The sequence below is a fragment of the Microcebus murinus genome, chromosome 3 (genome assembly GCF_040939455.1).
Source record: "Microcebus murinus isolate Inina chromosome 3, M.murinus_Inina_mat1.0, whole genome shotgun sequence".
NCBI classification, from domain to species: Eukaryota; Metazoa; Chordata; class Mammalia; order Primates; family Cheirogaleidae; genus Microcebus; species Microcebus murinus.
In genome coordinates, this window is record NC_134106.1 from 38,436,555 (window position 1) to 38,461,881 (window position 25,327).

A 25,327-nucleotide genomic window follows, 5' to 3' on the forward strand; every position below is an offset into this window, starting at 1 on the left:
ATAAAGCTAACATAACTTTGATACCAAAAGTCAATGAAGACAGGTTTAGATGAGAAGATTGAGCCATATCTCACTCATGGATATAGATACAAAAATTATAAACAAAACATTGTATTGCCAGATCAGATTGTTGACTGAAAATAAGGCTGTTGAGGCAGAAATAATTTGATAAATGTTTCCTAGAAATCAAATATGAGGATCAACCCAGGAAGACACACCAACAAAATTGGGTGTGTTCCAAGTCTGTTACAAGTTGGAACATTTTTATAAGAAAGTTTAGGAGAAGGGAAAATTTATATAAAATATAAATTTTTATTTTAACCTCGTATTAAAAATGTATCTCTAAATCTATAACTTTTTATATATCTCTTTTATTTACTATTTTAATCTTTTTTGTAAATAACTTCTGAATCAGACAAATTTTTTTAATAAAGAACATATTTTTATGTCTTTTTATACTTTTTTATGAAAAATACATCTTATTTTTTGGCACATTTTATACATAGAATTATATATACTAATTATAATTTTTTTTTTTTGAGACACAGTCTCACTTTGTTGCCCAGGCTAGAGTGAGTGCCATGGAGTCAGTCTAGCTCACAGCAACCTCAAACTCCTGGGTTCCAGCAATTCTTCTGCCTCAGCCTCCCAAGTAGCTGAGACTACAGGCATGTGCCACTATGCCCGGGTAATTTTTTCTATATATTTTTTTAGTTGGCCAATTATTTTCTTTCAATTTTTAATAGAGACGGAGTCCCATTCTTGCTCAGGCTGGTTTTGAACTCCTGACCTTGAGCGATCCACCTGCCTCAGCCTCCCACAGTGCTAGGATTACAGGTGTGAGCCACCGCGCCCAGCTCTAATTGTAATTTTTAACTTTAAGTAAACTTAAATTTCACTGAAAACCTAGGAAATAAGAAATCTTGGGCCGGGCGCTGTGGCTCACGCCTGTAATCCTAGCTCTTGGGAGGCTGAGGCGGGCGGATTGCTCAAGGTCAGGAGTTCAAAACCAGCCTGAGCAAGAGCGAGACCCCGTCTCTACTATAAACAGAAAGAAATTAATTGGCCAACTGATATATATATATATAAAAAATTAGCCGGGCATAGTGGCACATGCCTGTAGTCCCAGCTACTCGGGAGGCTGAGGCAGAAGGATCACTCGAGCCCAGGAGTTTGAGGTTGCTGTGAGCTAGGCTGACGCCACGGCACTCACTCTAGCCTGGACAACAAAGTGAGACTCTGTCTCAAAAAAAAAAAAAAAAAAAAAAGAAATCTTGAATCATTTGTCACATATCAGTATTTTCTAAAATTGAGAATCATTTTATTATTTTTAGAAATATTTTTGTAGCATAATTTTTAAATTAGAAATGACCCAATCATTTAATGAATATCCATTAATTAATTTAACATAACTTTAAGATTTAAAATTATATGAAAAGTTTATTTATAAACATTTATCTGGGCCAGGTGAGGTGGCTCATGCTTGTAATCTCAGCACTTTGTGAAGCCAAGTTGGGAAGATCACTTGAGGCCAGGAGTTCAAGACCAGCCTGGGCAACATAGTGAGAATCTGTCTCTACAAAGACATAAAACAAATTATCCAAGTATGGAGGCACATGCCTATAGTCACAATTACTCAGGAGGCTGAGATAGGAGGATCACTTGAGCCCAGGAGCTGAGGTTGCAATGAACTATGGTGATGCCACTGTACTCTAGCCTGGGCAACAGAGTGAAACCCAGTCTCAAAAAAGAATCTCATTTATATTTACCTATTTTATTTATTTATTTATTTATTTATTTAGACAGAGTCTCCCTGTGTTGCCCAGGCTAGAGTGCCGTGGTGTCAGCCTAGCTCACAGCAACCTCAAACTCCTGGGCTCAAGAGATCCTTCTGCCTCAGTGTTCCAAGTAGCTGGGACTACAGGCATGTGCCACCATACCTGGCTAATTTTTTCTATATACTTTTAGTTGGCCAAGTAATTTCTCTCTATTTTTAGTAGAGACAGGGTCTTGCTCTTGCTCATGCTGGTCTCGAACTCTTGACCTCGAGCGATCCGCCCGCCTCAGCCTCCCAGAGTGCTAGGATTACAGGCGTGAGCCACCGTGCCCAGCCTACCTAGTTTATATTTTAATAGTTTGCTCACATTATTTATGAGAACTGAAGTATTAGACAAAACTAATCATCATTTTAAGTGTTTCTGTTAAATATTTTCATATTTAACTCAGAAGATATAGCTGCTTTTATTAAACCAGCAATATTAAATTAGTTGTATTTATCAAAAATTATATAAACAAAGATCATTTTGGTTTTGGCTGGGTTTCTAGTTTTATAACCTGTATGTCAAGCCCTGACACCTTAAAATACGTAGCAGGGATAAATACAAAACTGTCTGACCAGCAAACCCAGACAAAAATGTATGTTGACAGTTTTTCTTAATTTTTTAAAAATTATTGTCCAATAATTTTAAAATCACTTTAGTAAAGATTTATTTAAATCATGTGAATTTGGAAAACATATGGGCTTACTAATTTATGAGTGTATATTTGTTTATGCCATTTTGGTACCATGTAGACATAATATATATGTATATATACATAAATACATCTACACAAATATATACACACATAGATTTTATAGTTTTCATTTTAGAATTTCTAGTCAAGGAATAGTAATATAAACTATTGGTTTATAAAAGATGATTGGATTTAACTTATTTATGACAAAATTGCGACCTGTTCAAATGGCTAAACTTTACTGGACCTGATAGGTAATATAATGACAGCTATGAAACAAAATTTTGGGTAAAGTAGTTCCCATAGCAGTTTGATTTTAAAAACATTTTTATCCCTTTTTTTTAAGTTTTAAATGAATTTAGGGTTAAATTTTTAATGTTTATATTTTAGCTAGAGTTGGCTGAATTGTATAAAGAAAACAAAAATCTCTAAGTAGTTTTGAATTAGTGATACCATAAACAGTGAGTTTTATCTCAATACCAGCAGAAAAGCTAACAGATTTAAAGTAGGCAAAAAGAGAGAGAACTTAGAAGCCTCTACATTTTAACTCTATAGTTGTAGGTTGACCATTTGAGTTTTGAAAATTTTTAATATAATTTGTCTATCAGTTTAAATTGTGTACAAGAAGGGGCTATAATATGTAGCCAGCTGGAGTCTTAGAAAACATAGTATGCTTTAATGTTTAAGAATCACATTTTGTTTTTTATTAATCTCTTAGTTTAGAAAAAAATTGCTGGATCTGTAGTTTTATAATTTCGGTAGTTTTGTTTTCATTCCGTATGTTTTAAATTTAAATATATTTCCCTCTTTTGAGAGAAGAAAATTTGTGCCCCAAATCTCTGCCTAAGAGCTGTGTGAGAGCAGAAGATGAATTCAGATCGTAATGGGAGAAGGAGGGGAGCAGTTGGATGTTTAGAAGCTTTTAGGTGTTATTGGAAGTAAGTTTCTCATTTAATTTGTCTGGTTTTAAGACCAGCTTTTTGAAATTGTGTGCACAAGGAAATTATTTTAGGCATTTTTAAAAGATATCTGGTTTTGGCCGTTGTTTATGACAATTCTGGGTTAGGTGGATCTACTTATCTAAATACTTGTAAGTAGATGGACCACAGATATTATATATAAAACCCAGCTGGTGTATCCTCAGTCTTAAGGACACATTTTGTGTCTGGGTTGTTTTGCGTGAGACAAGTTACATCGTGGAGCAAAAGTGCCCTCTGTCTTAAAAAAACAAAAGAATTATAAGGTAATAAGTGTGTGTTGTTTTAAACCAAGTGTGTGCTAATTTGTTGTGGTAGCAATAGGAAATTAATACAAGTAAATTTGTCTTATTCCAGAAATGTGAACATGGTTGGAATTTAAAAATTAAATGATTCCATTGTATTAATAGGTTTAAAGGAGAAAAAGTATATGACCATCTCAATAAATGCGAAAAAGTATTTGTAAAGTTCAACTTCAATCGTAATTTTAACAAAAAACTTCAATAAACTAAGAATAGAAAGAACTTTCTAAATCTGATAAGGGACATCAGAAAGCAATGTATTAATGACTATACAAGCCTGCAGTTACCTTTAAGAGGGACAGGGTTTGTTTGGGAAGCAGTGTACTGGGGTTGTCTAGGATGTTTGTGCAAAACCTTATTTCTTTTTTTTTTTTTTTTTTTTTTTTTTTTTTTTTTTTTTTTTTTTTTAAGACTAGTCAAGTGCAGTAGTGAGGAGGGGGGAAAGTAGTAGAACAAGGAGTTCAATCAAAACCTTATTTCTTGACCCTAGTTGGTAGTTAACAAGAGTTTGCTGTATAATAACTATGTTTTATGCACTTTCCTTTGTGTTATTTTTCACAACAAAAATATTTTTTAAAAGACAAGAAAGAAAGAAAAGAAGAATTGAAAAGCAAATAGAGCAAACCTATGCTTTAAGGCCTAAAACTGCTATAATCTCTGAGAGGCCAGACACTCGAGGCTGGCCATAGGAATGGTGGGGCTTAAAATCAGACGAACTAAGGTGAGCTGAAAAGGCTCTGATCACTTGTGGGGTGTGGGGACTTCTCTCCCTCAGGATGGCAGTAGCTGAGCAAAGAACAAGCCCTGGCCAAGACGGGGGGAAATCATGGGCTCCAGCTCTGGGGAGGGCAGCATTGCAGCAGTCTTGCAAGAGGACACAGAAGCCACCAAGGAAAATCAGGAGTCACCTGGGACCCCAAGGAGCAGAAGGGACTGGGATGGTGGAAGGGAGGGTGGTACACAATCATGAAGTGGGTGGGTAGGGATCAAAGACACCCCAGAGCTCTCATCTCCCAGGCCTGGGAAAACTGAGACATTCTGAGATTTTAAAATTAATGTAACAAATCATTACTGAGTGCTTACTGTGCACAAGCACAAGAATTCGTGATTTTGAGGCTTACCTTCCCAGGGTTTTCTCCCTTACCCTAATGATTACATGCAGTTTTTCTTGCAACTGTCAATGGGGAAAAGTGTACAGCCAGCTCCTGGCAGAGTTTTAATATCAACATTCTAGGAGGGCTTATTTGATGCTAATAATTTAGTAAGACGTGAGATACCATAGGCAAGAAATGCTATGAGCCAATCATCCTGGTAATAAGTACAAGTTTATTTCCCAGTGTAAGAATCATGGGCCATACACATGACTACTTAAGATTGGGAAGGCAGTTTGTCATTGCTCTACGTCACATGGACAGATGATCTGAGTGGATGAAATGACTGTTAGCCTTGAAGCAAAGTTTTAATTCATATTCAAATTTAAGATTTTCAGGGTGACAGCAAGGTAAGGCATCATAAAAGCAGAGCACTGGTTAGAAATCAAGGATGTGCTGGAACACAGGGTTTAGCAGACCCCACGGGGCAAGTATGAGAGAAGAGGCCAGAGCAAAAGGTGGGGAAAACATCTCATGAGGCTTGGTGCCCCACTTCTGGATGGCTGGGAGCACTTGGCAACCTCCAGCCTAACCACTCACAGCCACTGTGGCAACTGGTATAAGAATGTTGATAGCACAGCAAAGTGACTATAGTCAAAAATAAGGTATGGTATACTTTAAAATCACTAAAAGAATGGAATTGGACTGTTCCTAATACAAAGAAATGATAAATGCTTGAGATGACAATATCCCAATTACCCTGATTTGATTATTACACATTGTATCCTGTATCAAAACATCACATGTACCTCATAAATATATATAACTATTATGTGCCCATAATAATTTAAATTTAAAAAATTTTAAAAAAGAATGATTTGATGGAGACGAAGGGGATGTCATAATACTCACACATAATGAATTTTGAGTGAGTACACAGGAAGAGCAGAAACCATCTACACCCAACCAGCTCACTGCTGACATCGACATGGCTTCACTATTGCAGGAAACTCTTGCCCAGGGTGATAAAAATTGTAAGTAACTTTACTGTTTTTTGCAGAAGTTTTAAAAAGAAGCCATTTCAATGAACTCTGCAACTTTTCAATAGATAGCTTCAAACCACTGTTTACTCTCTGAGACACTTTGAAACTCTCGCCTCAAAAGCCTCACCTTACCCTGTCCAACAATCCCAAGCTATTGTATCATGATTCTTGCCCAGGCCTCAGCAAGCCCCCTCACTGGAAGAGCTGCCTTAAAATAGACCCCAACACTTCATAAATATTCCAACTTTGCCCTCCCCATTCTAGATGCTATGACTCTCTCTCTCCCTGCAATGAGAACAAACTCAGCTTTGCCGTAGCACAGAGTTGTCTTGGTGGGATTTTCAGGGAGCCAGCATTCAATTATTGAGGCCCACCAAGATCCAGCTGAGATCTTGCCACTGCAGTCCAAGACCCCTGACTCAGGAGTGGTGTGATCCTCAGAGCCCTCCCTGCTTGGGGGTATTTCAGACTGAAAACATAGATATGTAAGTCTTGTATTGGGCCCAAACTCCAATTTCTTTTTTTAATTCTTCTTTTTATTTAGCTCCCCAAATACTGAGTCTATTTTGTCTCCTAACAATAAGGTAATCCCTTTTAGGAATCCTTGACCATATTTAAAAACTTTTCTCCTTAGCATCTATCTATCTTATTATTAATGACACTACTGCTACATCCATCTTTGTCATTTTTTGTTGTGCATCTGGTGAAGAGGACAGGTGTGGGTCTCAGTAAGTCTGTCCATAAACCGGCCCAGGGACAGAGTTTTGTCTCTGGTCAAAATTTTATGAGAATTTTTCTCAGACCTGTCTTATTTTAGCTGGAGAGATCTCTCCAAACCCTCCGTGTGCTGGGAACTATAAATTCACTGGGCTCTAGTTGGAGAAGGTCTAGCGTGAGGTTGGGGGGCCTGAGCCACAAGATGCACAGGCAACTCCTGAAGCACAATTTGCAGACTCTGATGTGCTTATCTTAGTGTGAACCTCGGTTATGGCCTCCTTGCACTAGACTTCTGCTTCCTACATGTATTTAGGCTATAACCCAAATGTATGTGCTTATCTTTCTTAAGAGCATCATTTCGCCAAGGGTAGTTTAGAATTACAGTGGCCACTATGAGGAACTTCTGATAGGAACAAAATTATTCACTTGAGAAGTGCTTTAGAATGAAAAGGGAACACAATTCCAAACATCTAATGGCCTTCATTTTCTTATTAGCATGAGAAAGTATCTAAAAGAAAGCAGATTCCAAAATTAATTGTCTAGCAGATTCCTTGGCCAAAACGAAATAAAAAGGTGAACAACTTAAAGCTACCTTTTAGCTAACCCTCTACAGCCCCCAACATCGCAGCTCAAACCTACTATTCTTCTTCCCCCATCCTATGCTCCTCCATCTCCCTCTGCCTTTCTCTCTCCTTCTGGCCCACTCCCCTTTCTTCCTGGCTGGCCAGGTGCCCCAGAGCTCACCTAACTCTAAGGTAAACCTCTTTCCGAATAAAAAAATCTCTGGTGGATTTTAAGCCCTGGTTTCATTTACAGCTAAAAGCCATTGTCAAAGACTCTTCAAAGCCTAGACAAGATAGAATATTGCAGAGGAGTTTAGAATTGTTTTAGAGACATATAATCTGGAGTAATGAGATATATAATGATTAGTTTATGTGCTAGTTGGAACTTCAGATATAAAACATTCAGTGAAAAAGATGGAATGGTAAGATCCCCCAAACGGTGACTTAAAAGACCATGGATTGCATAGGAAACCGAAGGGGTTCCAGAAAGCTGTTGATGTAGGTCAGGGTCTTTTGGAGACAATCCTAGTCTTCCCTGTGAAAGCAAAATGTTCTCTGATTTAGTTCTTCATCAAGAGAGAAGCAGTCTGATGGAGACTTCAGGGTTAGGCCCGTTAGTACCTAGCGAAGGCATTCAGAAGTAGATCCTGAAGCACATGTGACCTGGCTCTTTTCTATTCTTTCAAATTGCCTTAAACCAGAAATAGGGAATTTAATATGCAAGCAAAACTAGAATGGGAAATAGCTCCACGGCCAGATCTCCTAAACCTCGATGAACATTTTAAAAGAGCCCTAGAACTAAGAAACTTTGGATATTGATTTGTCAGTAGTTTTGTGTATAAGGCAAGCATTAGGTTGAAGCCCTCATGTGGTCAAAAAATTATACCAACACTCTACTGGAGCTAAAACCTATTAAGGTTCACCCACCTAAACCTCTACCCAAACTTGCACAATAGCCTCTAAAACAAGGTGCTAACCAAGGAGTAAAACTAATAATCAAATGCCTTAAAGAGAAGTAGTCTTCATATCCTATCTCAGTCCTTGTAACGCTCTTATCCTCCCAGTCACAAATTCCAGTGGGCAGGTGTATGGATTTGTTTTGGACCCCAGGGCCATAAATAAGTCCGACTTCTGATTGCTCTGGGTCCAATAATATCATCATCATCAACAACAACAATAATGTCAGTAAAATAATCATTCTCAGCCTCTCGAGGGTACAAAATGGAAATACTATCTTTGAGAGCCCAGGAGATTATGTGTTTTACAATTATAGATCTGTGCTGTGCTTTCTTCGGTGCCGCTTTAGATAAAAAAAAATAGCCAGTACTCTATTGTGCAGCACCTGGACTGCTGTGCCACAGAGTTTGCTGAGTCCCTTCTACTTTTCACAGGTGCACAACCAGGACCCCACAGGCCTTAAATTGTCCTATGAGTCTATTCCTATCCAATATGTGGACAATCTTTTCTGCATTCTACAGATGAGGTGAGCTCTAAGACTGATTCCTCTGCTTCCTCTTTTAGCACATGAGTTCCATGGAGAACTTAATTTGTCAAAGGAAAGTGCATTACCTAAGACAAGATGTATCCCGTGGAGGTAAATCCCTCACTCCAGACAACGCTCTGCAAAATGTTCCTGCTCAATAATTAAGAGATAATTATGAGCATTCCTAGATCTTTCTGGACACTGCAGGCAGGCATATTTCGCAGTGTTAAGGAACAGCTTGTTATAAATGTGACCCAAGAAGACCATGTTCCTCCCTACACCCCCTCATGCCCACACATATATTGGTGACCCTGTCAAAGCAGCAAGCAGTGATTCCCTCTTTATATAGTTCCCCAGTGTTCTGCATCCTGGGGGTGGAGTTGGCAAAGGACTGGGGAGAAAAGAGGGAGGAGGGAAGGTCTCCCTATTTTTCTCAAGGTTGCCTCCCTCATCAACCCGGCCTTTCACTTCTTGGCCCAGGGCTGGCTCCCAGGAATGCCAGGCCTGGGGCAAATCACAGTGTGTTCTCTGGCTACCCTAATCCAACCTCTGTTTCCAAGTGAAATCCGGTTCTGATGACCACCAAGGGCAGCCAAAGATTAACACAAAGCCAGTTTGAGGAGCTGACAGGAGTAGGCCAGGAGTTTATAGGCTGCTTGGGTAAGTTGTCTGTAAATTCCAATATCCAGAGCTGTTCTGATTTTCCTTCATCTACCTCCCGGCCTCTGGGGGTTTAGAACAGCCCCCAGGTGCCCAGAGCAGCACCCATGGTCAGGAAATCCTGCCCCCCAAGCAAGTAATGGAGCTGCATTTGGAACCTGGAAAGGAGGGTGTCTGGGGGGAGCTGGGGGTGTGACAACCAACCTGTGGCTCCAGAAGTAAAGGGCCCCCGGTGGGACTAACAGAAGCCTGGGCTCTGCTTGACACAGAAACCTTCCCACAGTTACAGTAGTCCAGAACGGCGGAGCAAAGTCTCCTGATGCTGCAAATGTCCAGACTCATTCCCAAGGCCTCGGGTCAGGCAGTGGTGAAGACCTCCGCGTTGGGGAAGAAGCGGACACCTTCTAACACTTAGGAGTTTGTGCTTAAAAGCTTCCCCTGACCCCACTGTCTTTTGGAGCTTTCAGGCCATACTACATGCCATTTAAATACAGGTGCTTTTCTGTTTTTGGTCTTGCTGTCGTTTCTTGAGTGATGTCCTCAATCTCTCATACTGGACTGTAAACCTTGGTGGCAGTGGAGGCAGGGCCTCTGGAATGGGCCTCCCTCTGGGCCCAACATCCCCCCCTAATCCTTTGAACTTCCCGGCACCTCACAGCGCTGGGCTAAGCCCTGCTGGGCACTACATAACAGCTCTCATCAGTCTTTGGGCATCAGACTGAAGAAATAAATAAATATCAAGTTGGAGAAACAGCTTAAAGCCTTTAAGAAATCTAGGGCAACAGAGATTCCGCAGAGGACGGGCCAGCCGGTTAGTGTAGGTAGTCAGGTTGGAAAGAGGAACTCCGCTGTTAAAAAAGAAAATCGGAACACTATCAAAGTTGGGGCATCCAGAGGCTCAAGGGGCTCCGAACAGGCCTGTTTCCACCCAAGCACCCGGGGGGTGGCACGCCAGGGTCGCGGGTCCCAGCAGGGCCTGGCAGGCGCCCCGGCAGGCAGGCCAGCTCCGGGAGAGGCTCGCTCCGGGAGTTGGGGTCAGACTGGCCGGCCTCTCCCCGGATTTGTGACGTGCGGGGGACAGCAGCGGTGACGGGGCCACCACACAAAGCCGGGTCGTCGGGCGGGGATGCCCCAGGTCAACAGCCCCGATGGGATGGGGAGGGGGCGGGGAGCGAGGCGCCCCCGGGCGCTGGGGCTCCGCGCAGCATTAAGGTGAGCTCGGATTCGGTGTCGGCGGCGGGGAGCGGGCGCCGGGCAGGCCGCGAGCGCCCGTCGCGCGCCTGGCTGCTGTGGCCGCGCTGGCCGTCCGCGCGCCCGGCTCGCCGGGGCCGCGCCACGCCCCCGCGGAGGTGGAGCAGCGGCCAGGGGCGGGTCCGCAGCTGGCGGCGCCTGGGCCCGGGGCGGGGGCTGTGGCAGCAGCTGCAGCAGCGGCGGCGGCAGCAGCGCCAGGAGCTGCTGCAGCAAAGGCGGAGGCTGCTCCTGGAGGCGTCCCGGCCGCGCAGCCGGAGCCGCAGCCCGGAGGCCCCGGGCGGTGTGCTGGGTGCTGCTTCTGCCCGCCCGCCGCCGCCCGGGCCGCCGCTGCCACCCGGGCCCCAGCTGCCATCCGCGCCCCCGTCGACCCCGCCCGCGTGTGCGCCCCAGCCGGGACGCCGTCCCCGGCCGGGTCTCCACTTCTCGGCCGCACCTTCCATGACGGCGCCCGCGCGAAGATGGCTGCGAAGGGCGCGCACGGCTCCCACCTGAAGGTGGAGAGCGAGCTGGAGCGCTGCCGCGCCGAGGGCCACTGGGACCGCATGCCAGAGCTGGTCCGGCAGCTGCAGACGCTGAGCATGCCCGGCGGCGGGAGCGGCCGGCGATCCAGCCCGAACCCCGCGTTCACCTCTCTGGACACCGGTGAGTGAGGGAAGGGGTTGGATCACCCGCGGCGAGCGCGCGAAACGCACCGCCTCCTCCAGGAAGCGCGCCCCGACAGTCCTCCGCCGGCGACTGCCGCCTACGCTCTCGCTGTGCTGATCGCAGGAGCAGCCAGGGTACTTAGGAAGGTCCTTCTGCGCTTAGAGAAAAATCACATGCAGGTTGGGTGCTTGGGGGAAAGAGAGATAAACGACTTTTGCCCTATGCCCTTTAGGATCTTGTGGGTAACTCTGTCTACTGTGAAATGGTGGTATCTGCACAGATCAGATCAGAGCGTGGGCAGGATCTTGCCCCCCACCCCAACCCTACCCTGGTCGGGGGTAGGTCCCTAAACTCCTTCAGGTGAAGGCCGTGTCTGTCTCTCCCCCAACCCTTTTCTCCCAAGTAAAGTTGAAAATGGAGCTCCGTCCGCAGCAGGCAGGGGTGGGGGTTTGCCGTGTGCCAGGGTGGAGTGGTGGAGAAATGGGGAAGAGGCCGGGCAAGCCTCAGTTTCCTCATCTGTGGCGGACTCGGGACCCATCCAACCCTGGCACTCGGTGGCGTTAGCAGCAGGGCTGGTTTGGCTGGGCTGGGCGCTTGTGCTGGGGCGGGAAAGCACCCTGATTTGGCAGCAGGAACACCCCGCCCCCGTCGCTAACCTCAGATCCTGTTCCTAGAGCCTTGAGCTCAGCCTGGAGAGCCCTCTCTGACCCCCTCTGTGTGCACCGCCACATGGGAGCTTTGGTGGAAGGAGGCAAGGAGTGAATAAACACAGATATAAAGAGTTTTTAAAGACTGCCCAGCCTGTGGAAGGCTCTGTAGGGGACACGGAATGATGATAATAATAGTAATCAACCCCATGAATCAGGGACTTTTGTTTACCCCACTTCATAGATAGGGAAACTGAGGCACAGAGACGTGAAGTAACTTGGTCATCTAGCCAGTTAGTTGTGGAATGGGGATTTGAATCCAGGTTTCTAAGTACATCCTTGTAATCATTTGCACTATTACCTCTCAAAGATGTATATCAGAAAATCCCAGCCCTTGAAGAGCTACCAAAATGAATGGGAGGCGGAGAAGTGATCAGAGGGCAATTGTGTGTTGGATTGGTGTTCAGAGGAAGGGGGGAAGGCTTCCGGGAAGCAGCAGAACTTGTCCTAGCCCCTGGCTGGTGTGTTTGCCCAAGGAGAAGGAAGGACAAGACACTAAGGGGGTACTGGTTCGAGGCCTTGAGGTAGGTCTGAGCATGGCAGTGAGGGCAGTGGGCAGGGCATGTTCCAGAGAGGCTGGTGAGCCGCCTGTTCCAGGGCAGAGTAGATAAGTTGCAGGTTCCCGACATTGCTGTGTGGTGGGGATGGGAATGAGAACTGACCTAGGCAGGAGGCATCGGTTCCAGGGTGAGGTGTGGGACTCCCAACGAGTGGCACCACAGAGAACCATGCCAGCACCAGGGCAGGAACTGGGTCTCCTTGTATCCTGACAGGGCTGTATTTCCTAAGCTGTTCTGTAGAGGTCTCAGGGAGCGTGAGCAGTTAGTGAATTGGTATCCCAGGAACAAAGGGTTTAGGGCAGGGGTCCTCAAACTTTTTAAACAGGGGGCCAGTTCACTGTCACTCAGACCGCTGGAGGGCTGGACTATAGTTTAAAAAAAACTATGAACAAATTCCTATGCACACTGCACATATCTTATTTTGAAGTAAAAACACAAATGGACAAAAACACCCACATGTGGCCCGAGGGCCATAGTTTGAGGACACCTGGTTTAGGGAGTTAAGAAATTGGTAATAATGGAGTCAATGATGTTAAACAGACTCTTTTTTTTTTCTTTTTTTATAAAAAAGCAGAACATCCTAGAACCTTTATGTGCTTACCTGTGTGCGATGTACAAGGGAAGATTAGAGTATAAATGCCGTGTTTTTCAACCTTCCCGGACCATATTCTATGGAACATCAGTGAGAAACACTGGTACGGCATAGGTGATAAATGGCATTGTATAGCTATAAAGTGCTCTCTCTATTTTTTAAATTTTTATAAACTCCATGAAAAGGGCAAGAGTTATTGTCCTCATTTAGACATAGGGACACCAAAGAGAGGTCACATAATATGTGTGTGGTAAAGCCTGTACTCAAGCCTGAGTCCCTGCTACCAAGTCTCCTAGTGTCAGAGTTGGGGTCTGGAGCCTGAGCTGGCATCACTGTGGGATCTGACCAGTATAAGGAAGGAGACTGAGAGGCAGTGGAGTCTCTCTTGCCAGTTTTGGGGTTTGGTTGTTTGAATGGTTTTTTTCCCATTGTTAAATCTTGAGGCACTACCCCAGAGCACAGGCTCACACATGGACACATGCACACACAGAAACATGAAGAAGGGAAACAATTGACTCCCGAAGCCTATACATGGAACATTACTTGGATTGGCTGCTATTTTGATCCTCTCTCTGCAGGGTTCCTTAATCACTCAAGGGATGGAGAGCTTGTTCTTTTTGGGGATGTTGGCCCTGACCCCCCTACGGCCCAGAAGGGAGATTCTTAAAGTCCCACCTGGCCTGTTAGACTCTAACGAGTATAATTTGGGTGAGGAGAGGAAGTGACTTAGGGAGTTGAACCCCACTCTACTGAGCCCTTGAGGCCCAGCTGTGTCTCAGATTTTCTGGGGAAACTAAAAGTAGCTCCCAGAAGGTAGATTCCACTCCAGGGGGTGCTGGGGGATGAGCTGTGGGGGCCACTTTCTGGTCTGGTAGGAGGAAGGATCAGGAGATGCCTCAGCAGAAGGGCCCCTGTACCCTCTTCCTGTCTGGGGAGGTTGCTCACCACCCCACCAGGGGCAAGGCAGCTGCTACTGTTTGTACATTTTCTTCAGACTCACATCCGGTTTAGATCTAGTCAGGATGAAGCAGGGGAACCCCAGAGTATTGCTGGCTGTGCTGGGATTTGTTCATGTAAAAACAAAGAGCCCATCCAAGTGGTTAAAAAACAAGAAAAGAAAACTTTATTCAGAGAAATTTCCAAACCATAAAAAAACAATAGAGGAATGAGTCCCACGTACCCCATCAACCAGCTTCAGTGATCATGAACTCAGGAAGTCTCATTTGAGCTCTACCCAACTTTTCTCCTTCATTCTTCAATTTTTCAGTACTTATTGATAAAATAAGAACTCAAAAAATTTAGCCACCAAACCATTATACCTTGAAAATCTAACAATTACATTTTGTGTTTAGATTATTAAAATCTGGATCCAGATAAGGCCACACATTGCATTTGGTTGTTACCTGAGGTCTCCCCTGCTCTTCACACCCAACATTTTATTATGAAAATTTCAAACATACACCAAAGATAAAAAAGAATTTGCAGTGAACCTCTGTATACCCACCACCTGGATTCTACCATTAACCATTTTTTTTTTTTTTGAGACAGAGTCTCGCTTTGTTGCCCAGGCTAGAGTGAGTGCCGTGGCGTCAGCCTAGCTCACAGCAACCTCAAACTCCTGGGCTCAAGCAATCCTCCTGCCTCAGGCTCCCGAGTAGCTGGGACTACAGGCATGCGCCACCATGTCTGGCTAATTTTTTCTATATATATTAGTTGGCCAATTGATTTCTTTCTATTTATATAGTAGAGACGGGGTCTCGCTCTTGCTCAGGCTGGTTTCGAACTCCTGACCTCGAGCAATCTGCCCGCCTCGGCCTCCCAGAGAGCTAGGATTACAGGCGTGAGCCACCGCGCCTGGCCTACCATTAATTAACCTTTTACTATACTTGCTTTATCACATCTGTCCCTCCATCTTGTGTCCTTAATTTGTCACCCCCATTTGTTTTTTAACTAAATGATTTTTTTTTTTTAACTGGAGATTGTTTTGGATGTTTCATCAGTTTAAGTTAGAAGGGGTGTATTTCAGGCAGATGGCCTCTTGCTAGTTTCAGCTTTTTCCTCCTCTCCTGTGGTTGGCAGGCCGCAGTCCTCTGCACATCTGGGCGATGAGCAGCTGCAGGAACCACTGGGCCCCTGTTTGTCCCAGTGGAGAAGGGCCTGGTCTGAGTCCCACTCGGCTGGCTCGGCCCACATTTCCTGATTGCAAATGGGCAAGTTATAGAGAGAGGAGCACTGTCCTTAAATGTGGGGTCTGGGCAAGAGGCAGGTGTCCTGAAGTAGGTCTTATGACCTGGCACTATGGCCTACAGGGGGCAGGAGCTGAGAGGGCTGTAAGGACAGTCATTGCCGAGGCCTTCCAAACACGGTGGAGGGGGAGACTGGGTGGCCACCAAGTGGAGGCTTCCTTTCGGGATCTGCTGAGGGCAGGGGGCTGGGCTGGGCTGGGTTGCAGAATCAGCACCTAGGCTCCCAGAGTCAGGAAGGTCTTCCTGATGCCTCAGGGAAAGGAAATCTGTAGCATTTTACTCTAACTGGGATAGGGAGTAGGTTTCCAACAATAGGATGATAAAAAGCAACTTGTTTTGCTTTGGGAAGGACAGGGTAGCTTTTATCCACCTGAATTCTCAACTGAAAAATTGAGAGCTTTTAATTCCAAAATATCCTTCAGTTCCATAGACTGATGGTTAGTTGAGAAATAGTGGAATGGAAAGAAGAGGGGAAAATAGGGAGAGGTGGGGCAGGGAGAAGGGGAGTTGAGCAAAAGAGGAAAAGAAAGTGATACTGAGTGTCTGCTAAACAAACAGCAAGTAGACTGAGTGGGGAGTGAACCCATAGTGCAAAAAGCCTCCTGAGAAGGACCCGAATTGTTAATAAATGAAACAGTCTGAAACTCACAGGTATGTGAAAGTTGGGACAGTTCTTATTCCTGCCCTTGCATTTACTGTTAGCTTTTAACCTACTCTTCACAGCTCTTAGACTGATATTTATTTTTAAATTATCAGCTCTGCATGGGATGCAGGAGAGACAGATTCGTTTTGGGCTGTGCCTGTACGTACCAATATTGCACATCTTTATTATCATCTATAATTGGGGGTAATATATACCTTTTAGGGCTGTGCAGATTAAATGATACTATATATTAAAGTGCCTGGCACTTAGTAAGCCCTCAACAAATATTAATGCCCCTTTTGCAGTCAAAGTCACTCATATTGGTTTAGAGATATGTGAAGGATCGGTTTTGTTTTGTTTTGTTTAAATTCCCAATCTATTGTGCTCTGATACTTTCATAAAATACAGTAAAAATGAATTACTAAAAACATGAAAGAAAAATATACAGAATACTACCACCCAATTTTTTTACTCTTAGAGTCAACAGATTCAAAATTACTCTGTCAAGTTTCCAAATGTGTACTCTAAGTTTTCTGCAGTCATCTCCTCGAGCTTGGATCGCAGCATTCAGAGACCCCCGGGGGGGGGGGCACACTTTGGGCGGCACGGGTTCAGAGCACACCCCCACTGATTAGAGGAAAGGAGCGCGCTCTAGGGAAGAAGCTGGTTTCTCTTGGCGTGAAAAGCACTGAGCCAAGGCGCTGCGGGGAGCCCTGGGCGGGGCAGGTGCTTGGCGGGGACGGGCAGGATGGCCCGATGGCGCGGTGGCCCAATGGCGCGCTGCGGCTCCGCTGCGGACCCACCCCGCGCGGTGCAGAGGCTCCGGGGCAAAGGGGCGGGGACCAGCCCGGGGGGCGGAGGCTGGGGAGGGACTGATTCCCTGGAGGGGCTCGTTTCCCTCCCACGGAGCAGGCTTGAGAGCCTACCCCTGGCAGGTTGGGGGAAGGGGCACCCAGACTGCTAGGGAGTCCACTCCGTCTCCTAGCTGAGATTTGGAAATGAAGAAGATTGCATTTCATCCCTGGGTTGACTTAAATTTTATTTTTTGACTAGGTAATCTATTGATATGTTTCAACCTTCCAAAGGTACCAAAAAAGTAGAGAGTGAAAAGCCTTGCTCCAGTTCCACCCTGCTCCCCATCAGCCAGTGAGTTTATCAGCCATGTGCCTATCCTGTCACATATTCGTGTGCCTAAATAAATACACAGCCACATATTACATGCACTGCTGTGCACTCCTGCGCTATTATCAAATTATCTTGGAGTTCATTCCATAAAAGCACGTACAGGGTGCCCTCATTCCCTTTTATAGCTGCATGGTGTCCCTTTTTATGGCTGTACCATGCTTTATTTAATCAGCCTCCTGCTGACAGACATGAAGGCTGTCTCCACTTTTTTGCTGGTGTAAATAATGCTGCAGGAATTATCTTGTACGTAGGTCATTTTACACATGTGCAAGGACATCTGTAGGAGTGGAATTGCTGGGTTAATGGGGAGGTACAAAAATAATTTTGCTATCTATTGCCAAATTGCCCTAGAGATTTTACCAAGTTATATTCTGCCAGCAATGGATGATAGTTCAAACCAGGTACTTTTTGGCTATTTCCTCAAAATGTTCCTTTTAAAAATCATGAGGTAGGTAGCAAAGGATCCGGGAATGCATGTCCTCAGAGTGCAAACTCCTGCAGCTATGTTCCCAGGATTCTCGGCTGTAGGGCTGCTTTCTGTAGGGAATCTTCTTTACGGAGAGAGGTTCTTCTTCAGAGGCATGCAATTTTGGACCAATGGCTTTGAGATGTGAGCAAATCGCTGTGATCCTGAGAGGGAGGAGGAGTGGCAACCCTGGGTGGGTCTGAGAACGCTGTCCTGGCAGCAGAAAGAGCACTGAAAAGATGGCTTCTAGGCCGGGCGCTGTGGCTCACGCCTGTAATCCTAGCTCTTGGGAGGCCGAGGCGGGCGGATTGCTCAAGGTCAGGAGTTCAAAACCAGCCTGAGCAAGAGCGAGACCCCGTCTCTACTATAAATAGAAAGAAATTAATTGGCCAACTGATATATATATATATAAATTAGCCGGGCATGGTGGCGCATGCCTGTAGTCCCAGCTACTCGGGAGGCTGAGGCAGAAGGATTGCTTGAGCCCAGGAGTTTGAGGTTGCTGTGAGCTAGGCTGACGCCACGGCACTCACTCTAGCCTGGACAACAAAGTGAGACTCTGTCTCAAAAAAAAAAAAAAAAAAAAAAAAAAAGATGGCTTCTAGTAGATATTCCTAGAGACATTTTCGGATTGGTACTTAACTCCCTGAGTCTCATGGCTTCTTCATAGGATAGTTGAGAGGATCTGATTCACTTAACAGGTATTTATTGGGCGCCTGCAGTACATGGTGGGCCTGCTCCTCAGTGTGGTTGCTGGCAGGGTCAATGAGCACAGCCACTGGAGGCCCATGGCGAAACCACACTTGCTTGACCTCAAACCCTGCACATCCAACACCTGGTTCCCATGTTCAAGTCGTCTTTGCTATAGGTAGCAGGAATATGATGGTCACAAGTCACACAAGACTGGAGTTTCCATGTGGTCGGAGGAGGCAGAAAATTCAACCAAGCAGTATAAATCACCTGCCAGGTGGCAAGGTATGCAAATGAGCTACCATATCTAAGAGAACTCCAGAAACTACAAGTACTAAACATGTTCAAGGGCATGTCTTGGTATACAAGTAGATCTGCTTCCCACTTTAACTCTTTACCCTGGCTGCTAGGTTATCCTTGGGTCATGTTAAAATACCTTAAAAATGGAGAAAACAAATTATGGTTACACAGAAATTAGGAGCATGTGAAAATGCATTATTAAACCACCTCACTGTTTTTTTTTTTTTTTCCTCTTCAGTTGTTTGGGAAGAATTACTTCTTGGTTTTAGAACTTATTACCCACAGCAGGGCATACGTATAACTTTGCCCCTCATTTGAAATTCTGAAATTCTGGGAATTTGTCCCCATGTCTTGGGAACTCTGCCTTCCCAACCATTAAACTACAGCAGAAAGTGAACCCAAAGGGACAGTTGATACCGTGACCATGGTAGAATGCCTCTGTGTTTTTCTCCTTGAAGGCTGTTTAAATTTATGGAAACTGTGCCATTCCTGTGCTGAGTAGGGGTGGTTGGGTGGGTCCAGGGCTGTGTCCCACTTTCCATATCCACCTTGTTGAGGGCATCACTGCCCCTCCTGCCCACTCTGATCTCTGCCTTGTCTTTCAGATGACTTTGGGAAATTGCTGCTGGCTGAGGCGCTCCTGGAGCAGTGTTTGAAGGAGAACCATGCCAAAATAAAAGACTCCATCCCTTTACTGGAGAAGAATGAGCCCAAGATGAATGAAGCCAAAAATTATCTCAGCAGTGTCCTTAACCATGGAAAACTGTTGGTAAGTTGTCAGCCCCTGAACCTGGGACCTCCTCTTGACTCTTCTCTCTTGCCTCCCTTCTGAGCAACAAGTCTCTCTTACACGTTGCCCTTGCACATATAGTAGCCACTAGCTACATGTGGCAGTTGAAATGTGGCTAGTCTAAATTGAAATGTGCTGTAAGAATAAAGCATATCTGGACTTTTGAAGACTTAGTACAAACAAAAAGTGTAAAAGAGCATTCACTTTTTATATTGATTACATGTTCAAATGATAATATTTGGGATATGTTGGGTTAAAGAAAACATGTTATTAAAACTAATTTCACCTGTTTTTACCTTTTTTAATGTGACTAACAAATCTTACTAGCTATTTAGTTACACATGTGGCTCACATTTGTGGCTTAAGTTACATTTCTATTGGATAGCACTTGGTTGACCTACTATATGCATGACCCTTTGGGCTCCTTGGGAGAGGGAGTCAGTGAGCCTGTGACCTAGTTAGAAGCAGACAAACATGCAAGGTTGGCAAGGGACAGAAGAGCTCCGTAATAGGGCAAGCCAGTTGAAGTCCCGGTGCATCCATTGAGCACCTACTATGTGGAAGGCACAGAGGGGAGGTAGAGACGGGAGTATAGTCACAACTTTCTCTAGGCCTTTGCTGCTCAAAGTGTGGTCCACTCTCCAGCAGTATGGGCATCGCTGGGGAGCTGGTTAGAAATGTGAAATAAGAATTAGAATCTGATTTTATCAAGATCTCCCAGTGATTCATATGTATGCTAACGTCTGAGGCTGTTCTAGATTACAGTGAAGCCTGAGCTATAATAGGGACATGGGTATGTCACTAGAGAGTCAAAGAGGAAGTGACTTTTCATGAGATATTCCAAAGTAATATATTCACTTCCTTAAATGTTTTATTTTGGTGTCCTGTGTGCAAGGCGTTGTGTTATGCACCCTGAGGGCAGTCGAGGTGAATCTGGCATGGACCTTGCCCTCCAGGAGGCTGCAGGTCTCCTGGGAAAAGTCCTGTCATCAAGAAAATAGCCTTGGCCGGGCGCGGTGGCTCACGCCTGTAATCCTGGCACTTTGGGAGGCCGAGGTGGGCAGATCGCTCAAGGTCAGGAGTTCGAAACCAGCCTGAGCAAGGGTGAGACCCCTGTCTCTACTATAAATAGAAAGAAATTAATTGGCCAACTAATATATATAGAAAAAATTAGCCGGACATGGTGACACATGCCTGTAGTCCCAGCTACTTGGGAGGCTGAGGCAGGAGGATTGCTTGAGCTCAGGAGTTTGAGGTTGCTGTGAGCTAGGCTGATGCCACAGCACTCTAGCCTGGGTAACAAAGTGAGACTCTGTCTCAGAAAAAAAAAAAAAAAAGAAAATAGCCTTTGTCTAGGAGTGGTGTACAGGAGGAGGCAAGTCCGGATCACTCCTTGGCATGAAGTAGGAAGCAGACTCTGGCTGATGGCAGTACTAGAATCGGACCCTGCTAGGGACTGAATCTGAAAGGGGAGGACAGAGATAGGGATGGGTGTTTCAAGCTGGGGAAGCAGCATGTAATCTAAGGGTTCCTCTTATAAAGAATGTCATTAAAGTCAGTCAGTTTAGCAGGAGCAAAAGGGAATGGCGGGCAGTTAGGCTGTGAAGGTGCTTTGGGGCCAGGAAGTGGGGCCTGGAACACCTGGCCAGGAGGTGTAAGGCTTATTCTGCAAGCCGTCGGAGACAGGGGAGCGTGTACTAGAAGTCTAAGGTTACTGCTTTGAGGCTCTGTGACAGGCATGTCTGTAGTACTAAGAGGTTTGTGTCGAGTTAAAAAATAGCTGCTTGACCCTGAGCGTGTCCCTTGACCTCATGGGCCCTCTGTTCCCCATCTACTGGTGGAAGGAGTTGGATCCGATTGGTGGGCTCCAAGCTTTTCCCACCAAGACCTCTTTTCATTTTTAAATTAATAATTTAAATATTAAATATTTAAAAGTGTATTTGAAATAAATGTGATTCTGGCTTGTTGCAAAAAATTCAATCAAACCAGGAATTTGAATGATAAATTCATTTGTCACCCTCAGCTCCACGCCTACTTCCATCCTCAGATTTGAGCACTGGTCACAATATGATGTGCGTCCCATACACCTTTCTTTGTACATTACAAACATACATCCACAGGTACAGTGCCCTGTTCACGTAGTCATAGTGTATAAGTTTGGCAAGTTGCTCTTTTTCACTGAGCACATGGAGCTTTCTCCATGCCAGTATTTCATTCTTTATATGGACCGTATTGATTTGTTATGACCACCACATCACATTGATGAAATACAAAATTTACAATGCTTTATTTTTTATTTTTTTATTTTTTTTGAGATAGAGTCTCACTTTGTTGCCCAGGCTAGAGTGAGTGAGTGCCATGGCATCAGCCTAGCTCACAGCAACCTCAAACTCCTGGGCTTAAGCAATCCTGCTGCCTCAGCCTCCCGAGTAACTGGGACTACAGGCATGCGCCACCATGCCCGGCTAATTTTTGTATATATATATTTTTTTTTAGTTGGTCAATTAATTTTTTTCTATTTTTAGTAGAGACAAGGTCTTGCTCAAGCTGGTTTTGAACTCCTGACCTCGAACAATCTGCCCGCCTCGGCCTCCCAGAGTGCTAGGATTATAGGCGTGAGCCACCACGCCCGGCCTACAATGCTGTATTAAACAAAGGCACACATTGGTGCCAATAACATGGAGAAAATCAGTGTTAGCCAGGCCAAAGCCAAAACCTTGATGTTAATCAGACAAAATAAAATATTAAAAGTCATTTTTGGGATTCTCTGTCTTATCCCCAAAGGTTGGGGAGTAGCCGGGGTGATCTCCCTTGGCAGCAGGTGCACCCACAGGTGGCTCCCGCACGTCCTGTGCAGCTCTGGTGGATGAAGAGAGCTGGGGGGGGGCGTCCTGAGGCCCCTTCAGTGGCAACTTGAAACCCTGTACTCTCTGGGATCTCTAAGATCCTGTCCAGCTCGGTTCCGTGGAAGGTGGTGAAAACAAGCCACTTGTCGTGACCTCTCTTATCCACTGAGCTCCAGGCATTGCACCATCCCACGGAGGCCTCACAGTAACCTTCTGCAAGGGTATTCCAGAGACCTGGGAGAGGTGATCACTTAGCCAAGGACCACGCTAGCAGGTGCAGGACTTGAACCCAGGCCTTTTGTTTCCATATCCCAAGCTCTAATGCTCTCTGTCACTTGTTGGTGCTGCTTCCCAAAGTACTGGAGTGGAAATAAAATAATAACCAAGAAACTTGGATTAATGTCAAGGAAGATGACGGCACTCCTGCCTTTATAGTTCCCCTTTTACACCTGTGAAGTGTTTCCTCATCTCTTCTTTCCTCATACCTGGGTATCTCCACGAAGTCATTCTTCCCTTTGTACTGACAGGGACAGTGAGGGAGAAAGAATAGGTGACACCTGATCCACACAGCAGAGGGCCTGTCCCCCTGACTGAGCCACTTTCTGCACAGTATCCTCTCTCTGGGTCAGGGGTTCGATTCCCTGACCCTTGGATTGACAAGACCATTTCAAATTCAAATGCACGGGTCCCACAGAGGGTAACCGACTTTTAATGCTGCCAAATAAGGACATTAAAAAAGCAAAAAACAACACGGAAACTGTACCATCTTCTACTGTCATTGCTCCATAAAAGAAAAAACATCTCAACACCAAAAGATAAGATGGATGTGCTTTCAGGACGGAGAGCAGCTTTTGAAATAGTATAAATTCAGCTGTGTGCAACATTCACTGCACTGTCTTTAATTTTCCCCCCCGGCCTGGTGGAAGCTCTGTTGCAAACTGTCATTGGTCTGCCAGGAACCGCCGCTGGCCACACCCATCAGCTTGCTGGAAACGTGTCCCGAGCCCCGCTGCCCTCCTCCCCGTGTACAGTAGGCGAGGATAATAATAATAATTACTCATACCCCGTGTTTATCTGGCTCCTTTCTCAAGAAAAGTTCAAAGCTCTCTTCTGAACTTTGCCCTATTAATGCTGTCAGCTTCGCTGTGACAGGAGGCGAGGACCAGGCTTTATTATCTGTCCCTCGCCCATGAGGAAATCGCGCCCAGAGCAGGGAGGAAGTGAGCCCGTGGCTTGAGACCAGGGCAGGGAATGGCAGAGTCATTCGCTGCCCCGCTTGGAGGGATTGTGGGTTGCATACTCTGGGGATGTGTAATCTGTGGCCCTGGTCCAGGGAGTGGGTGGCCTATCGGGGGAGACTAGCAAGTGCCCTTAAAAAATCCAGCTTTTCAGAGCTTATCAGTCACCAGAGAGAGCAGGTCAGGTATGCAGGGGCTGAACGGGCCCACTTGGTAGAGGCGGTGTAGGAGTTCAGCAGGAGGGAGCTCCCTGGTAGTCAGGGAGGCTTCCTGTAGGAAGTGGGCCTGAGCAAGGACCCAAAGCATGGACAAGATCTGGATAGGACAAAGGGAAGGGGACCTGAGTATGCAAAGGAGGAATGTGTATTTACAAAAACCAAAAAAGACCAGTGGGAAAGGGAAATTTGGCTTCCCTGGAGCCTGGCTTTACCCTATTCCATTTCTCTTAGTTGGGGTCACAGGTACCCCAGACTCTGGCTGCCCTGCAGGGAGACAGGGGCAGCACCTTCCTGCCAGAGACAGAGGCCAGGGGTGGGGGCCAGGGCTACGTCTCCAGGGCGCTTTGTGGACAGACGGGTGCCTGTGTGGCAAGGGCAGTGCCCAGGGCCTGGCCCAAAGGGGCTGTGGGCCAGCCGAGCACAGGAACACAGGCAGGGGGCTAGAGCAAATGGCCTCAGGAGGTGGGAGATCTCAAATGGGACTGGGCCTATGTCCAAGGCTGGTGTGGCCCAGCCCAGGGCCGGCTCAGCCTCGCTCAGGCAGCAGCACCGGGCGCCCAGGCTGGGAACAGAGCCCAAGCTAGGGCGGGGTGGCCAGGGCAGCCCGGACCTCCTCAGGCCCTGACGGAGGCCCCGAGAGTCTCTCTCTGGGTAGAGGTTGGGCTGTAAGCAGCACTTGAGAAAGGAGAAGAAAGAAAACAGGTTTGAATTCAGGCACTTTTGGCCTCCTTGATTCTGCACTTTGACCTGCTTCTGGTAGGCAGAGGAGGGTGACCCCGCAGGCCTTTCTGCCCCTCTTCCGTCCCGCGCAGCCAGTGTGGCTGTTACTCCCCACACAGGTCCTGCTGTGGGGGGTGGAGGCGTAAGCTTCAGGGCCCTCACAGGCTCTCCTACGGCCTCTACTTAATTATGTATTTGCATAAATATGCATAGAAGAGGCCCTCCAAAATTATAAGTTTCAGGCTCTACAAAACTTGGCTCAGTCCCTGACTCCCCACTTGTGTCAGAACGAGTGCCCAGCCTGGGCCACAGCCTTTGGGGCTTCAGGAGAGAGAGGACAGGTTGCCCAGTCTGCAAGCTCTCTAGGATCTAGGTGAGGGCACAAAACACTCACCCATGAAACAATAAGGGGCTCATTTAAGAATTTCACTGAGAGCCACGAGGTAGCCTACAGACTGTGGGCGTGGGGAGATGGGAGCCGTCAGCATGTGCTTGAGCAACAAGGAAGCCTTCCTGGAGGAGGAGGGGAGTTCTGAGCAGGGTTTAGGCAACTCGTGGCTCACGGTTCAGCAGGTACCTGGTAGGGGACAGGCCAGAAGCTTTGGGGCAGGAGCCTGCTAATGTGGTCCTTGTGCTTTCAGCCGCAGTACATGTGCGAGGCCATGCTGATCCTGGGCAAGCTGCATTACGTGGAGGGCTCGTACCGAGACGCCATCAGCATGTACGCGAGGGCCAGGATTGATGACATATCCTTGGAGAACAAGCCCCTGTATCAGATGCGGCTGCTTTCGGAGGCTCTTGTCATCAAAGGTAGCTGTGGGCGCCAGCCTGGGCTCCCACCACCACACACAGCTCGTTACCTTCGGGCCCCCAGGTGCCT

The 25,327-nt window shown here is 46.1% G+C and overlaps 1 protein-coding gene across 4 annotated transcripts in view; it reads left to right on the forward strand.

Annotated features, from left to right (window-relative positions):
* The first annotated feature begins 11,059 nt into the window (after window positions 1-11,059).
* Window positions 11,060-25,327, forward strand: part of TTC7A (tetratricopeptide repeat domain 7A) — a 127,690-nt gene continuing 113,422 nt past the window's right edge. For 3 of the 4 annotated variants that reach the window (XM_076000720.1, XM_012755756.2, XM_076000721.1), the window contains exons 1-3: window positions 11,060-11,243; window positions 19,241-19,404; window positions 25,089-25,257. In XM_076000720.1, coding sequence (XP_075856835.1) covers window positions 11,060-11,243; window positions 19,241-19,404; window positions 25,089-25,257 — 517 coding nt within the window. Of the gene's footprint in view, window positions 11,244-19,240; window positions 19,405-25,088; window positions 25,258-25,327 lie in introns of those variants that run through there. The other variant, XM_020288581.2, reaches the window with a different exon arrangement.